This window comes from Ailuropoda melanoleuca, chromosome 4, assembly GCF_002007445.2.
Source record: "Ailuropoda melanoleuca isolate Jingjing chromosome 4, ASM200744v2, whole genome shotgun sequence".
NCBI classification, from domain to species: domain Eukaryota; kingdom Metazoa; phylum Chordata; class Mammalia; order Carnivora; family Ursidae; genus Ailuropoda; species Ailuropoda melanoleuca.
In genome coordinates this window covers 20,322,436-20,339,143 of record NC_048221.1, presented here as the reverse complement: position 1 = coordinate 20,339,143, position 16,708 = coordinate 20,322,436, and the positions used below count along the sequence as shown (strand labels likewise).

Sequence of the window (16,708 nt, the reverse complement as noted above, 5' to 3'; positions counted from 1 at the left end):
GAGCTCTCTCTGGACCCCAGGGTCTCTGAGCCCCACAGGGGGGACAAGCAGATCCCTAACTCAGCAGGGAAGCAAGAGTGGATCCCTAACTCTGGCTGAGCTCTCTCTGGACCCCAGGGTCTCTGAGCCCCACAGGGGGGACAAGCAGATCCCTAACTCAGCAGGGAAGCAAGAGTGGATCCCTAACTCTGGCTGAGCTCTCTCTGGACCCCAGGGTCTCTGAGCCCCACAGGGGGGACAAGCAGATCCCTAACTCAGCAGGGAAGCAAGAGTGGATCCCTAACTCTGGCTGAGCTCTCTCTGGACCCCAGGGTCTCTGAGCCCCACAGGGGGGACAAGCAGATCCCTAACTCAGCAGGGAAGCAAGAGTGGATCCCTAACTCTGGCTGAGCTCTCTCTGGACCCCAGGGTCTCTGAGCCCCACAGGGGGGACAAGCAGATCCCCTAACTCAGCAGGGAAGCAAGAGTGGATCCCTAACTCTGGCTGAGCTCTCTCTGGACCCCAGGGTCTCTGAGCCCCACAGGGGGGACAAGCAGATCCCAGCCAGGCTCTCCTTCCGGTTCTGCGGCAGACTTGCTGGGCAGCCCCAGACAAGACACCTTCCCTCTCTAGTTCTCCAGCTATAAAATAGGGACTTGGAGTAGCCGATACCTAAGGGCTGTCCAGGCCCACTGCCCGGCTCTTCTTAGTTCATGCCAAGTACAGAGAACAGAAGGGCCTGTAAAGGTGGAAGCAGTAAGGGGGAGCTGGGCACCCTGCATGACAAAAGCCTCCAGATGGGCCAGGGAAAGCTTCAGGGAATGGAAATGAGGTGGGTGCCAGGGCAAGAGGAACCTGAGCCAGGAAAGACAGAAGCCAAGAGCCACAGGATGGGAGCATTTATTATGACCCGTAATTGAAATTTATGGCGCAAATAATAAGTCCTATCGAACACTCACCATGCAGCGTTTATCTCATATTTTCATCTAGATTGAGGCCAAATATATCTGTTCTCATCTTGGGGATACCAAATGAGCAAAGCTGATGGGTTAGGCCCAATCTAGGCCCTGGCCTCCCAGCCCCCACAAACACAGGCACAGGGCGAGGGCCAAGGGGGTACAAGGGTACCCTCTGGCAAGACCTCATCCACACCCAAACCCCTCAGCAGGCATGTAAGTAGCCTAGTACACAAGCAGCTGCACGTCCCCTACCCCTGGCCACCCATGTGTATGCTCACATGCCACCACACACACACACACACACCATGGACAGGGCTGACAAGTACTCTGCCACAGGCCCTGCCCTTCTGTCCTGCTCTTGCCTGGAACTTGACACCCAGCGCTCATGCTCATGCTCCCAAGGGCAAGGACTGAAACAGGGAGGCTGTCAGAGGAGCAACGGGGCATGGAGGGACCATCCCCCAGACCCCCCGTGACCCTGCCGTCAGCGGAAACTCCATGCTGGCACAGAAGGAAAGGAAGCCATGCCCTGCATCACAGAAGGGTGCAAACTCCCCTCTTCCCTAAACCTCCCTGACCGCCAGAGCCTGGGTCATGCGACTCGCCTCACCTTGTCCTCGGGTCATGAACCTTCTGCAAGCTGGGCTGTCCAGAGTCCAAGTGGGTAAGGGAGACTTCCCAGGGGGAGGGCGTGCCAGCCCTGACCCAGAGCCTCTCACACCCTGAGAGAGGAGGGGACAGCTGGAGTAGAGGAGGGGGCCAGCAGGAGCAGCCCCAGGCCTCGCTGTTCTCTATGGCTTTTTATTCCTATGTGATTTTACTGCTCACTCATATAGGGATTGGAGCCGTGGCGTACGGCGGGGGCGGCCAACGGAGGGCTCGGATCTTGAGCAAGGGGGCCCAGAGAGAAGTAGGACGGCAGCCCTCCCTTCCCCCGGCACAGGCTGCTAGCCTAGCCGAGGGAACCTTTCCTCTATTGCTCTCTTCCCCACTGACCTCTTCCCTGGCCAACTGTAACAGGGGGGTGGGCAGGTGGCTGCTAGACCCCATCAGTACTCTGACCCATCATCTCCACACTAGAGACTCCCCACTGCAAGGCTGCCACCAGGAACTGCCCTGTCCCAAAGAAGCAGCTCAGAAACTGGGATGTTCAGCCTGAGAAAATGGGCCTGACACAAGGAAACAAGGTCCAGAATCCTATGTGGCTGGGAATAGCCTGTGGATACACAAAGGGCAGCTAAACCAACAGTGTGATCTGTCCCTAAGGGCGGTCCAAATACAGAAGGCGAGGACAGCTTTTGTGGCTAGTGGGCTTGCAGCCAGCAAGGTATGCAGCAGAGCCTGGAGACTGCAACAGGGATGCCACAGGGGAGTCGCAGTTGGACAGGTGGCCCGAAGACCCACAGACTGTAGTCCTTCGGCCTGTCCTCCCTTGCCCACACTGAGTGTGTCAGGAGCCAGGCTCAACCTTCCCTGGCTCCTGTTTTAGTGAAACAAGCGCTGAGCGTGCCCTGCAGAGAGGGGTATGGGGAACCCCTGTAGCGTCCCAGTGCTGGGGCTGCAGCCTGACCCCACTCCCTTTCCCTGCAGCTCTGAGTCTTTGCCCTGAGGGAAAACACATGGAGAACCCACAGCGTAGTTCTTTTTATTTGCAGTCCTTCTCACTTCACCCCACGGAAAAGACACTCAAGAGCCCGGCAGAGGGGCTGCCCGGTGTGGGGGGAGAAGACCAGGAACAGTAAACAGGCCAAAGCGCTCATCCCAGTCCTCAGGGTTAGCTGCTGTCACGGCAGGAAGGAGGGAGAGGAGAGAGCCCCCATCTGCTGGTCTAGCTGGGGGAACGAACACAGAGTAGAGGCCCTGGGTATGAGGTGTCAGGGTCAACCAGGGAGCCAGGGCCAGGGAGAGAAGGGGCCCTCAGGCCTGGTGAGGCCTTGGGGACCCACGCTGGTCTGCCCCAGGATGCCGCCCTGTGGGTCTCCTCTGCACTCCTCAACCACGACCCACGTCAGCACCGCGGCCACAGGAACAGGAGGTGCGCGTCCATGACATTGGTGCCAGTCAGCCCCGTGCTCAGCAGGTGCGCCCCACCGCGGAAGCAGCGGAAGAAGGTATGTGAGTCATTGCGGGACAGGAAGCTGGCCACGTCCAGGCCCTCAGCGGCAGCCTGGCTGGCAAGCTCAGGCATGACCCAGGCCCCGGCTGCCTCTGTGGGCCCATCCTGCCCATCGGTGCCACCACTCAAAAACAGCACATCTACAGGCCCTGGTGGCCATCGTCCCAGCTCTGCTCCAACACGCAGAGCCAGTTCCTGGTTCCGGCCACCCTTTCCTGAGCCCTGCAATTGCACGGTGGGCTCGCCACCAGCCAGCAGGCAGACAGGGCCCCTAGCCCCCACCACGGCCTCCAGGGCCTCCTTGAGCTGCAGGTCTGGGAGCTGAAGCTCAGCTGCCAGTTCCTGGAGTCGCTCCTCTTCCTCCACGGAGGCTCCAGTCCCAGGCGGAGTGAGGTGGGCTCCGGCCACCTGGGCGAGCAACCCGTAGAACCGGGCCACGCTCTTCACATCGCCCTGTATGGCCGCGCTCAGCACCACGGCCCGGTATCCCAGCGCCTCAGCCTGCCGCTGGGCCTCAGCCAGTGCCAGCACGTTGGAGCCAATGATCACGTTGAGCACGTGACCACAGGTGTGCGGCCCGTGAGGGTCAGAGTCAGCCCGAGCCAGCACAGTCTTCACGGAACGCGGCAGGGCGGCGCGAAGGCCATAGCGATTGAGGATGTGTAGGCAATCTTGCACGTTATGGACGCTGGCCACGGTGGGGCCGCTGGCGATCACCTCCACTGGGTCCCCCACCACGTCTGACAGAATCAGGCTCACCACCTGGGGAGGGGTCGCAGAGGCAAGGCTCAGTCCCTCCAGTTCCTCAGCCCATAGCCATTGATCAAGCTGCCATCCATCCCCTGCCATGTATCCACACAGGCTCAGACTGCCCGGTGCATTTTCTCACCCTTTTCTAACCCCTCTCCAAGGGGTTTGCAGAACATGTGGCCATTTGGACACCACACCCCCATCCTCTCTGAGGCCCTGCCCAGCCAGCCCTGTGGACTCCCGCACTGGGGCCCTGCCAATCTGTATGCCGTGAGAGGCTTTTGTCTCCCTGGCACATGTGGGTCTGGTTCCACCAGCCCAGGGCTGCTTAGGGTAGCAGGGACCCACACACCTGGGCAGGGTAGGCGGCCTGAGCCAGCCCCCCACCCTTGAGCTGGGACAGGGCCTTCCGGATGGTGTTCAGCTCCTGGATGTTGGCTCCGCGGGCTGCCAGCAGCTTGGTGAGTGTCTGCTTTTCTTCCAGGGTCACGGGTGGGATAGGGGCGGGCAGCAAGGCTGAGCCCCCACCTGCAGAGACAGTGAAGAAGTTGGGCAGAGGGGATAAGACTGAAAGGAACCTCCCCACTTAAGAAAGCAGGCACATAGTACCCACATTAAGGAAGGGGGTGCTGGAAAGGTGGAGTTAGGGTGCCCCCGTGTGGACATACAGTGAACGTGTGTATAGTCACCACACCCTGAGGCTCTACCCTGCCTTGGAGTAGCCCAGATTCCAGCAGGCACTGGAAGAACTATTCCTTAAGAGCTTGGAATAGGGGGTAGACCAGGAGGAGACAGCAAGACCAAGGATGGGCTCCACGGGAGCTGGAGAGGCCTGGGTTCTAGCCCCAGATCGCATGGGCACAGACAGCAGCAACAGCAGGGACATTTTATCCCCGCGACACCCTGAGTTACAAGCTCCCTAGGCGCCCTCCCATAGTCACCAAACAAGGTCAGTCAGGGAAGGGCCCCACAGCTCTGAGGAGGCCAGATAACCTGCCCAGGGCAACCCAGAGGTGAGCCATCCAGGCTCCTTACTGCCTCCCTTGCTCTGTGACCCTGGGGACTCAGACCATCTCTCACAGACCTGATATTTGGAACCACCACTACTGCCCCCTAAACTTTCCTGAGCCAGTCTGGCACCCACACCTGAGATGAGTACAAGCAGCAGATCGTCAGCTGTGAGACCTTCGGCCAGCTGCCGGATGGCCAGTGCAGCCCGAAGTGCATCACGGTCTGGCAGGTTGTCCTCTGCACCCTCGAACACCTGGACACGGCTGTGTGGCTTCAGCAGCATCTCCCTGAAGAGAGAGACAGAACAGACAACAAGAGATGGGGTGGGTTCCTTTCCTCCCACCTGATTTGTCAGCGGTACAGGTGACGAAGGCCAACTGACACCCATCCCAGAGCCAGTCCAGACCCAGAAGAAAAGGGATGCTGGTGAGGGAGGGAGGCCTGAACCAGCGTTGAGTCTGGGCCTAGCTTCCCCACCCAGTGGACAGTGGGCAGCAGCCCCCCCCCCCTCAAGGCTCCTTACTGCTTTCCAGCATGCTCCATGGCAGCACGAATCCCCTTGGGCACGCTGATCACACCCTGCACGAGATGCTGGCCCAGGAGCTCCTCGGCTGCCGCTGCCATGCCCAGCACGGCCTTGCCAAAGCCCACCAGGTAGAGGTTCTGCCGCAGCTGAAAGCTCCGGTCCCGCACCTTTAGCAGCCCGCTGCCGGGATCCAAGGACAGTGCCCGGTGCAGCATGGGGCCTGGAAGCACGGCACCCACAGTGCTCTCGAACAGCTGCTGCGCCTGCTCTGCCAGGGCCATGCCACTGGCCAGCCGGACCACTGGGCCCCCCGTGAGGAGCGGGCGCAAGGGGGCTCGGGCCATGCAGGGCAGACCGTGCAAGACCGCAGCCATGCCCACTGCTCTCAGCACCACCTGGCATCCATGGCTGCTTAGGGGGAAGAAAGCACTAGTGAGCTGCTGCAAGCCCAGAGACGGACCCCCCACAGCCACCTGTCTGAGGGCTGGGGGCCGCTGAACCCCACCAGCGACTGCTGCAGCGGCCCAGCTGCCAGTTCAAGACTTTCTGAGGCCCTCAGCTGCCTGATCTCACTCCAGTTCTCAGAGCCCAAGCCTGCCACCTACCATGTCCTCCTCTTCTGCAGGCTATCCTCGGGCCCTCTGGACGCTAGGCCCCTGAGTCCAAAGGTCCTGTTAGCTGAGCCTTCCCCCTAGGCCACCCACTTTGGCTGAGGGTTAATTATTCACAGATGGAGCAATTCCTATCAGTGGGCTCCCGCCCCACCCCTTTCCCACCCCCTGGACTTCTGAGGTTCATCCAGGGGCAACACCCCTTTCTGGCACTCCTTCCTTGCCTCTTTACCTCTCCTGTTCCCAAGAGGCTGCTGGCTGTCCCACCAACTGACCCCAAGCCTGATGACCTGCAGCCTGCTCTGCGTCATTAGCTCGTGGATCTGGGCTGGGGAGGCTGGGAAGGCTAGGTCTGTGTGGGGAGGATGCAGGCTCAGAGCACATCCTCAGGACATACCAACTGAGGAATCCCAGCACTCAAGCCCAGTCCAGGAAAAGTTTTAGGTTCAAATGAGAAGTGGCAGCAAAGACTGGCTCATGCTGGAAACTTAAAGAAGTCCCTAGACACCACACTGATGCCATGTATCGTGGGGCCCAAGCTGCAGGACAGAAAAGGGCACCCTTCCACCTACTAGGCTGGCCAGACCCAGCCCTGCCAAGAACATGCCTTTCCCTCTGACATAACACGTCTTGGGTCACACCACCCACAGGAGTGAGAGCCCAGTGTCTAGAGCAGGAGGCCAGACTCCCACAGCTGAGGCCAAATAGTCATTTTCCCCACTGGGCAAGGTAAAGGCTCAAGAAGCCTTGGGGTGAAGGTCAGGAGGCTGTGAAGGAGTTCAGGGACAAGGGAGCCCCAAAGAGATCACCTCTAAAAAAGGCATCTACTTTAACAACGCCCACCATAAATGCTGCCGGCTGATTGCAGCAGCAAGCATGGATAGAGCAGGGGAAGGAGTCTGGGAATCAGGCTCCAGCTCCACCACAGAGACAGCTCTTTTTCTTTCACTGAGCCTCAAGTGCAAAATGAGAGGTGGAATGAAAGTAAGACTAATGCTCTCCCCTTGACATCCTTGGCCTCTCTGAAGCTGCCCACTATTAACATAGAAAACCTGAACCCCAAACACTTCATCCCACACTCAAAAAACCTAACAACGTGGAGCCCTCAGCCACTTAGCCAGCATGGTTCTCAGCTTTCCCATAAGACCAATGCTGCCCGACTCCAGCCGTGAAAGGGAACAAAGGGCACTGCCATGGGGACTCGGAAAATGGGCTCAGCTTTTGCCAGGAAGCCCCTGGAACTGGCCCACTGGGCTAGAAACCAAAAGCTACTTAGAATCTAGCAACAGCTTGAGAGCCTGGGTGAACTTTGTACCTGTTTCCCAGATAGGCACAAGCCTAGAGGATCCTAGCCTTGCCACAGTATACCGGGGCCCAGGCAGGTTGGCAGATGAGAATGGGGGGAGTCTTCAAGGCTAAGGTTGCCAGTTAAAATACAGGACGTCCAGTTAAATTTTAACTTCAGATAAACGAGGAATTTGTTTAAATATAAGTACGTTCCATACAATATTTGAGACATACCTACACTAAATAATTATTTGTTGCTTATCTGAAATTCAAATTTAACTGGACGTCCTGTATTTTTATTTGCTAACCAGCCACTCTTGACCCAGGACACCCTCCTAAACTCCCAGGTGCTCCAGAACGAAACACGGAAACACCGAGAAGACCCTCCTTGACTCCGCCCCGCCACCAAGCGGGACTGGAGCCACTTCCGGCCTTCTCCCGCCTGCACATGCCCGGAAGTAACGTCAGCCCTAGGCTTTTGCGAGGGAAGTGCCTGCCGCGTGATGTCCAGTGGTGACCCGAGAAATAAGTGCCCGCTGCCACCTGGACCCGACACTGGCCCGCCCAAAGACTACTCCCGTGGGCCCTCGCGCCGAGGACTTACGGCTCTACGGCTCCGCGCCGCGGCTTCCGGTGCCGGAGGCCGGAAGTACTCGCGGGTGGGCGGAGCGGAGTCCGGAAGTGTGGGGTGGAAGGGGTGGGGTTGGGGTACCCCGGCGAGCTGCAGCGGGAAGGGGTGCGGGGGTAGCAGGAGTGGGGACTGAGGGATTGGCTCCGCCCTCACTTCTGGGTGCTTGGATGGAATCACCTTCGGCCCTCATTGCCTTCATCTCTGCAATGGGGGCAACAATCCCTGACTCACCGATTGCTGTAACCGTCCCCTCCTTAATCCCCAGGTTCCCAACAATCAGCACCTACGTTCCTTGCTCCTGTTAGGTGCCCGGCACTGGACTGAGCAAGCGGGCGGAGAATTACTACTTCCCCACAACCCACCCCTTCTGGAGCCAGATTAAATCATCCTGGCTCTTCCCCACCGCTATAATCCCATAGCAACTTTGTGTTCGCCCCTCTCCGCCTCGGCCAACCTAGTAACAGCTCGGAGTCAGAAAGATCTATTCCGTGATCCTTGAACACACAAACTGTGTGTAAACAACGAATGACCCTGGGCCTCCCTTACTGTCTCCGCTCTCAGCCTGTGTCCATCCTTGAGCCCAACTTGATACCTTCCCCCATTAAAAAGACAAGTCCTGACCAGACTCTAAAGATACAAGAGTGCACTTTTTTTTTTTTAATTTATGTTTTCTTGGGGAGAGAGGGACGGGAGTTACATCACAAATCACACAGCAGACTTTCTAAAACTCTTAAAACATATCCCCCCCCCCCCCGGCCTTTTGCAATTGCCACATCTCTCCATATCGTGCTCTGCTCTCATGAACTCCTCCTACCTCCTTCCTAGTTGTTTGCCTGGAGTTTTCTTTCCTATTATAATAGAGGACTTTTTATTCCCTATCACTCTCTCCCAAACTTCTCCACTCCATCATCAAAATAAAGGCACCTTCAGGACAATCTACCCTCTTTAGATGTGGGGAGATTGAAAATACTCAAAATTTCCGTTTTTCCTTGCTTATAGTAAGAAGTCTTTATCCATCGTGAATTTATTCACTCCACCATTCAACAGACATTTCCTGACCTATGTGGGTCAAATGCTATAGCTACTGGGATGAATAAGAAGTGGTACTTTTAGTCGGGAATTTTACTCTGCTTTTGTAATGACAGTCCCACACTGCTGGAAGGAATGTGTATTTGAGGACCTCTTTCCTTATTTACTGCCAGACACTCATGAACAGACACCATTTACTCTGCCAGTGCTGTTCAGTCAGACTGTAAGCAGGATTAGACCCATTTTTGAAATCCCCCCATTCCACCCCACAGCTACTCACAAGATGTATTTCACATCCAGGTTTTGATCCCCACTGGACTGTGAGTTCTTGGAAGCTGATGACTTGGTCTAACTCATATTTGCATCTCTACTGCCTTGCATGGGAGCAGGCACTAATAAAAGCTGGGATTGCTATTTTTTTTTCTTTTTCCCCCCAACTTTCTTTCCTTCTTCTTCTTCTTTTTTTTAATGAATTAACTAGAGAACAGTGAAGTACTCAGCTGCAAAGTGCTGCAGACCCAAGGTGGAAAGAATTTCACAAAAGGAAGAGATGGTGGTGATAGAAGTAGAAGCCTTTGGGGCATCTGGGTGGCTCACCCGTTAAGCGTCTGCCTTCGGCTCAGGGCGTGATCCCGGTGTTCTGGGATCCAGCCCCACATCAGGCCTCTCCTCTGGGAGCCTGCTTCTTCCTCTCCCACTCCCCCTGCTTGTGTTCCCTCTCTCGCTGCCTGTCTCTCTCTCTGTCAAATAAATAAATAAAATCTTTAAAAAAAAAGAAGCAGCAGCAGCCTTCACGAAGCAGTGGGATTTAAGTCTAAGAAAACAATTAGGCTCATGAGACTGCATACACATACCTTGAGAGTAGGCATGAATATATCTGTCATCTTTTTTTACAATGTTAGCTATTTTATTTTTTCTAAGATTTTATTTATTTGAGAGAGAGAGAGAGAGAGCATGAGCAGAGGGAGGGGCAGATAGCAGACTCCCTGCTGAGTGTGGAGCCCGATGCGGAGCTCCATCCCAGGATCCTGAGATCATGACCAGAGGGGAAGCCAGATGCTTAACCGACTGAGCCACCCAGGCACCCCTGTCTATAGTCTTTTTAAGTGCACTTGGGCAATAAGTATCAGTGTCAAAAATGTGATAGGCAACTTCAGTCCAAGGAAATAACTGGATGCGTAGACAAGGATGATGTGGGGGGGCTCAGTCGGTTGAGCATCCGACTCTTGGCTTCGGCTCAGGTCATGATCTCATGGGTTGTGAGAACAAGCTCCGTGTAAGGAGCATGCACACTCTCTCTCTCTCTCTCTCTCTCTAAAAATAAATAAACCTTTTTTAAAAAATGATGTAGGGGAGGAAGAAACATTTTTCCTCTATTCTCTTAGGTTCAGTGGCTGAGGCCTTGGGACAAACTAAACTGACCGAAGACAGATTAACAGGAAAAAAAAGTTTATTTCATATGTATATGGGGGGCCACACAGAAATGAAGTAAAAACCTCAAAGAAGCCATTAGGCCTGAGAGCTTATATACCATTTTTAACAAAGAGCAATACATTTGAGAAATGTCACAAGACAAAAGGAGTTCGAACTTCTCAGGGCAGTAAATTGTGGGAAAGTAAATATATGGGGTAAACTAATGGAAGATAAGGATCGCTATAGTAAGATTTGTTTGTACAGATTCATCTTGGCGTTGGCTCCCTATCTCCTGGTACAGGCAGGACTCCTTTCTCATGAGAAATTTATGTCCTGCTCTTAGATAGGAAGGAGGAGGACAGGGAGCCTTTTCTGCATCTATTCTCAAATGCCTTCAACTCAAAGTGGCATATTTTGGGGTGGCATATTCTGATCCTCTTCAAACGGACATGAGATACTCAGCCCAGAGTTCTTAGGAGTATAAAGCAATCAAAAAACCCATTGATAAGAGTACTTACACAAATAAGTTATAGTACTTCTAAACAGACATTTAAAATGGTATTCTAATGTTACTAAGGCTTACATACATGTTACTTTTTGCAATGCTATTTTATGTTTTTAAAAAACTATTGAAAAGACCATTTAAGGGGTGCCTCGCTGGCTCAGTTGGTAGAGCTTGTGACTTTTGATCTCAGGTTGTGAGTTCAAGCCCCACATTGGGTGTAGAGCTTACTTTAAAAAAATTTTTTAAAGACCATTTAAGTCAAATATAAGCCTTCCCCACTATTCAAGCAAGCCGAAGGAAAGAAGGCAATGTACTGGGATACATTACTCATACCCTACTGAGGGAGGGTTTATGAATTTGTTCATTCAGATTAAACTTTAATTTAAATGTTACCATTTAGAGGAAAGGAGGAGGTCATTCCTGGGTGATGTGAGGTCATCAGTGACCAGGGGGAGGTGGTACCCATCTCCACTAACAGTGCTGAATTTCAGGAGTTCAACATGGATAAAGTACTTGGTCCCTATAACTCTGAAATCACCCTCCCACCCCTGCACACAAGCTCAAGAGGGTCGCTGCGGTACTGAACGGTGCAAATTTGCAAGAACAGTGCTCAGTCTTGGGCGTTCTGACTTGGAACTTTGCTATAAGTAAGTCCTGCTTGTCAAAGAAGCTGATTACACATGACTACAGCCATTTGAGGTTTCAGACGCCTGAGGGGGTCTGGAGCATTAGTGCATGCTGTCCATCCAGCAGAGCCAGCAGCCATCCCCCTAAATTATCTGCTCCTTTATCGACATTCACCCTGCTGTCCTCCAACCTCAAACCACCGTGGTCGTTACTAGCGCTGTTTACCACCAAAGTCCAGTTCTCTCCCCCTCCAGCACTTCCTGGCCCCCTTGTGGTTGAGAAGGGTCATTTGACTAGTTCTGGCCAATGAGTAGCAAGTAGAAGTGGTATGATTCATTTCTGGGCAGTTAACTGCCCAAGCGAGGCCTTCCTGAGCATTTTTCCCTTGGACTTGGCAACTGACAACATTCAAGATGGTGGCTTCTTTGCCAGCCTAATACCTGAGTGACTGACTGATGGGAAGAGCCATCCTGCCAACCTACAAAGGACAGGTATTGAAAGTGGAAGATAAACCTTTGATGTTTAAAGCCACTAAGATGTGTGTGTGTGTGTGGGGGGAAGCCACTAAGATGTGGGGGTTTGTGTTACTGCACCATAACCTGATTAATCTGCTGGTTGATATGCACACTTTATCCTGTCGCAACTTGGTTTCAGAAATCAGGACCTGCATCTTAGAATCTTGATCTACTCTTGAGATCACATCATTTGGAAAATGTTGGTTCTCACCGGCACTCATCTTGCTAGACGCACCACGAGCTGCAGAACATCTCGCGGTGCGTTCACAAATTCGGGAGAGTCTTGTGCACTAGTCCACACCACGAGGCAGAAGCACAAAGCAGAGAGCCGCTGCCGCGAAGACAAATTCTTTGCATCAGTCGTGGGTTTCTGTGGCAGGGCAGATTTTTATTTCATCAGTTCACGGGGTTTCTGGAGTCTTCCTCCTTTACTGCATTCTAATTGTGACTGGACAAAGATAAATGATAGCAAGAACTCAGGACCAGCAAGAAATGTAAGATTGACGTAGAACCAAAAATAGTGACTAGGAACCCATTCGGTCTTTTCTCCAGTCAGAGGCACTCAGTTTGGGGATTCGACCTGGAAAGTGTTGTGAATTATTACACTGCATCCATAAGAGAACCCGTAAAACGTTCTGCCTCCTTAAAATCCACTGTGAAAATAAAGCAGTGGTTTTTTTTTTTCAATTTATTTACGTAAAACCTGAGATAAGTCGGAGGCTCTCGTCCTCAACTCCAAACTGGAGGCAGGGAGGCACTCCTCAGGGAGGCACACCTGGTGTCTCTGGCCTCCCTTCCACTTGTCCTTGACATCCTAGACCCTTTCCTTACCGTTCAGCCCCTAATGCCTCACCGAGTCGGCACTGAGGGGTAGAAGAGTGCCCTTTTCAGGGTTTCCAGGGCCAGCTCTGCAGTGAGCTCTCAGGAGCCTCCCCTTCCACCCTCCACCCCTGCCCTTGTCTCTGCAGTGCTGGACACTTCTCCAAGGGCAGGCCCGAGGTGGGTGCTCTGGGAGATGCCCAGCTCCGATGTGAGGATGGGGCAGTGAAGGGCCACTCAGTGGGAGGGACAGGGTCAGGAGGCAGGGAGGGGCGGAGCTGGAGTTAGTGAAGGCTGTGGAACCCCTCACAGCTATTTTTCTTGGAAGGTGGGGTGGGGGATCCAAACAATACACCCGGAAGCAGCTCAGCTGTGAGCGACGTAGGGCTGCTAAGATCCACAGTAGGTTGAATGATCAGAAAGGGTTTTTAAGCCTCTTCAAACAGTTCCATAGGTTTAGAGGCAGAGGCCCTGGGGCTCTAGGCAGTCCTTCCTGGATCTGGGCAGTCTAGGCTTATCTGGGAAGAACCCATCCCTTCCTTCCAGAACAAAAAGGCATTGTTTACCAACAATGGACTTTTTAAAATGTGAATGATTACCTACCCTTTGCCCTAGAAACAGAGCTGGAATGGTCCAGTCAGAAGCGGAGTGTGAATCCAGCCTCTAGGCTTCTTGGGTGTGTGACTCTGGGAAAGTTACTTAACCTCTCAGAACCTCAGTCTCCATCACTAAAATGGGGTTAAGAGCATTAAATAAACAAGTCTTTAAAGTGCAAGCAGGGAGCACCTGGGTGGCCCAGTTGGCTAAGCATCCGACTCTTGATCTCAGCTCAGGTCTTGATCTCAGGGGTCAGGAGTTCAGGCCCTGCGCTGGGCTTGGGGGCTCCATGCTGGGCGTGGTGCCTTCTTTAAAAAATAAGATTAAAATAAAGTGTATGTTTAAAAAAAGCCTCTAAGTTGTGGCTGGGCCAGCTTTGTGGGAGTGTGACCCATGCAATTCACACAGGGAACCAAGGTCATTGAAAGGTTCTGCACTTGAATACTGAATATTGTTGAATATTCTACTGTTGCTGTCTTGAATTTCTTAAATTTTTTGAGAAGGGGCCCATATTTGTATTTTGTACTGGGCCCTGAAAATTATGTAGTCGGTCGTGCTGTCGGGGGAAGATGTCCTCCTTTCAGATGCCCCTGGTCCTGAAGCTCAGGACCTCTCTGAAGAATTCCAGTAAGTTGCCACATGTTAGGAGTGCCAGCACTCCAGNCCGCGCCCGGGGGGGGGGGGGGGGGGGGGGGGGGGCAGACAGAGGTGACACCGCGCTTCCTGAGCAGTGCTGAGGCTGTCCTGAGAGCGTCTGAGCTCCCATGCTAGTACAAGCACGTCCTGGCCACTTGGCCCAGGACAGCTTTTTAAGCAAGAGACCTAGAAACCCTCGGCTGGGCTCCCTCAATAGTTGAGGGCCACACTTTGAGGCGGCCACAGGCTGATCCCTTGGGGAACTGAACACTGCTCGTAATTCAGGCAGGGTACAAGCCACACGAATTATATGAAATCAGCCTGGGATTCCCTGGCGGAAGAGGGGGGAAATCAAATGTTCTAATCGTTCAAAATGCTTTTCAGTATATATTAATTTGATCAACAGAAGGAAAAAACAAAAAACCGGTAGAAAACATGTTTCCATGAAACCACTGCTGAGGTGGTGCCTTTAACGCCACAGAAGAGGTTTACAACTGCCATATGATGTAAAATGTCACTTCCACTCATGGCCCTCATTACTACCTCTTGGTGGTCAGCAAGACGAAGCGTTCATTTAGCCAATCGGCAATTAGTCAGGTACAAAGTGGTTCTCTGCGAACCGAGTGTGACAGCCGAAACGTGCCATACAGAGTCACCGTGGGTTGCAACTGCGTCCCAACATTCTGCTCTTCCTGTGGCGACTGTGCTCACACACACATGCACACATACACGCGCCCTTCCCAGAGAAGAGTCACCCAACTCTAGGTATTGTGAGGGCTGGTTTTAAGAAGTTGAGGGAGAGTAGAAAACACCACCCCCAAATCGTGCCGCTTTGACATGTAGATTGTTTTGAGCCGAAGGCAATGAAGACCCAGCCGACTCAGGAAAAGTGTCTAACCTCTCCCTAAAGAGCCTCAAAAATTCCGATAGGGGGCCGGTGGCAGGAAGAGAGCTGTTACCCGAGATAACTGTTTACATAAGAAAGACTTTCCCGCAGGGCATGGCAAACATTTGTTTACCAACCATTTGCTTTTATCATCTTCTTGTGAATCGTCTTCCTCCCCCTTGAAGCCCCAGCCCCCTCCCCTTTCCTCCTTAGCTCAGGACCGTATAGAAACCTCAAATGCCCGAGCACCTGGCTGGCTCAGATGGGAAGAGCATGCGACTCCGGTTCTTGCGATGGTGAGTTTGAGACCACATTGGGTGTAGAGATTACCTTAAGTGAATAAATAAAAACTAAAAAACAAAAAACCCTCAGCTGCCTGACTGCCTGTAGGGGCCAAGGGCAGGCTGTCCAAAATGTGCCACTTTGACATAGTGCTTATTTTAAATAAAAGTTACTGAAGAGACAACCTACGCAGGAAGGACACCCAGACCCTCCTCTGTCCCCCCCGACAGCAGGAAATAAATCTCCCAAGTGAAAGGGGCCCTCCCTGCACCAAGAAGGCTATATAAACAGCTTTTGTTACTTGTTACTAATTTATGACCCCAGCCCAAATTCTGTTTAGAATTTCTTACTAATTGAAGCTCCCAAAGTGAAGTTTTCTGTGGTCTGTCGATTCCTCACAGATTTATTCTCTTTGTGTAAAAAGTATAAAAACTGCTCACCTTGGTTATTTCTTGAGGTCTCAATTCTGTCACTGGGCCTCCACGCACATGTAATGAAACTTCGGGTTTTTTCTCCTGTTAATCTGTCTCATGTCAGCTTAATTGCTAGTCCAGCAGGAAGAGCTTGCGAGTAGAGAAGAATTTTTCCTTCCCTTCTATTGGCATAGTGGGCAGGGCACTTTAACTCACGGGACATCACTTGCTCCAGATCCTGCAGCGGCTGAGAGATCCTGGGACATCTGACATGCAACTGGCCGAAGGTAAGATTTCGTACCATGTCAGCCTCCTGGAATCTCTCTGTGTGGAGTCCAATGGAGCTACAGTGTGGAGAATCTTTTTTTCTTTCTCTAAATTCAGATTAGCAGGAGAAGATATAATGGAACAAAATCCTTGGGCTTAGCAACTCTTGGTAAAAATTTGATAGAGCAGTCTTTGGTTATTGATCCTTTTTCTCCTGGAGATGCTCTTCGTTTTCCGTTCTCTGTGTCTTTTGAGTTGTTTGTCATAAAAAGGAATTACCATTTCTGGGCAGAACACAGACATAGGCCCGATAAGCCTCCTGTTCGAGCCGGCCTCCGAAACGGGCATCCTCGGAGACAAACTTTGCTGTGGATCGTCTGCGTAAGGACAGGATGAGGTTTTTCCTTTTGTTTCTTCTGTGTCCTAAGAGCTTGGCTTTGTGACCAGTGAGAACATTCACTCTGGTCTCTGCCTTCGGGAGGGTATACTTACCGGGACGCACTTTGGTGACCAGCGCAACAGAGACACGCAGTTACAAGTCTCTCTCTCTGTCTGGCCGTGACAGCTTGCAGGAGAATTTGTCATAAAAGGTCCCAGTCCATAAGGGGCCTTTGTTGTCCAACCTTCATTGCTTGTCAGTGCTGGAAAAAATCCCATTCCAGTAGCACCTGCCCAATGTCACAGTTTAGCGGGTCTGTGACTAGAGATATCTCACAATTTCAAGGGAGATCGGAGACATCCTTACCTCCTGTGCAGTAAAAGTCTTTGTTCTTACACTAATTTTGGGAGTGAACTTTTGGATCATGGAGACTGCATCATCTATGCCCTCTCTGGACGCCTCTTGCATC

At 52.6% G+C, this 16,708-nt stretch overlaps 1 protein-coding gene and 1 long non-coding RNA gene across 5 annotated transcripts; both read right to left on the bottom strand.

The window, feature by feature from the left end:
• Positions 1-2,570: 2,570 nt before the first annotated feature.
• Positions 2,571-7,894, bottom strand: GLYCTK (glycerate kinase). 4 transcript variants are annotated; one of them, XM_034658415.1, is made up of 5 exons: positions 7,845-7,894; positions 5,340-5,750; positions 4,952-5,103; positions 4,158-4,333; positions 2,571-3,817 (listed from the first exon to the last, which is right to left on the bottom strand). In XM_034658415.1, the coding sequence occupies exons 2-5, from the start codon at positions 5,714-5,716 to the stop codon at positions 2,948-2,950; spliced, it is 1,575 nt and encodes a 524-aa protein (XP_034514306.1). In that variant the 5' UTR covers positions 5,717-5,750; positions 7,845-7,894; the 3' UTR covers positions 2,571-2,947. The 4 variants fall into 4 exon arrangements, with proteins under 4 accessions (XP_034514306.1, XP_019654961.2, XP_034514305.1 ...); XM_019799402.2 differs by having other exon boundaries at positions 5,340-5,753; positions 7,845-7,885; XM_034658414.1 differs by lacking the exon at positions 7,845-7,894 and adding an exon at positions 5,948-7,466 and having other exon boundaries at positions 5,340-5,753.
• A 2,438-nt stretch (positions 7,895-10,332) lies between these two features.
• On the bottom strand, positions 10,333-15,818 carry LOC117801899. The gene is made up of 3 exons (XR_004624716.1): positions 15,621-15,818; positions 13,383-13,684; positions 10,333-12,408 (listed from the first exon to the last, which is right to left on the bottom strand). It is a non-coding gene; the product is annotated as an uncharacterized LOC117801899 (long non-coding RNA).
• Positions 15,819-16,708: the final 890 nt, after the last annotated feature.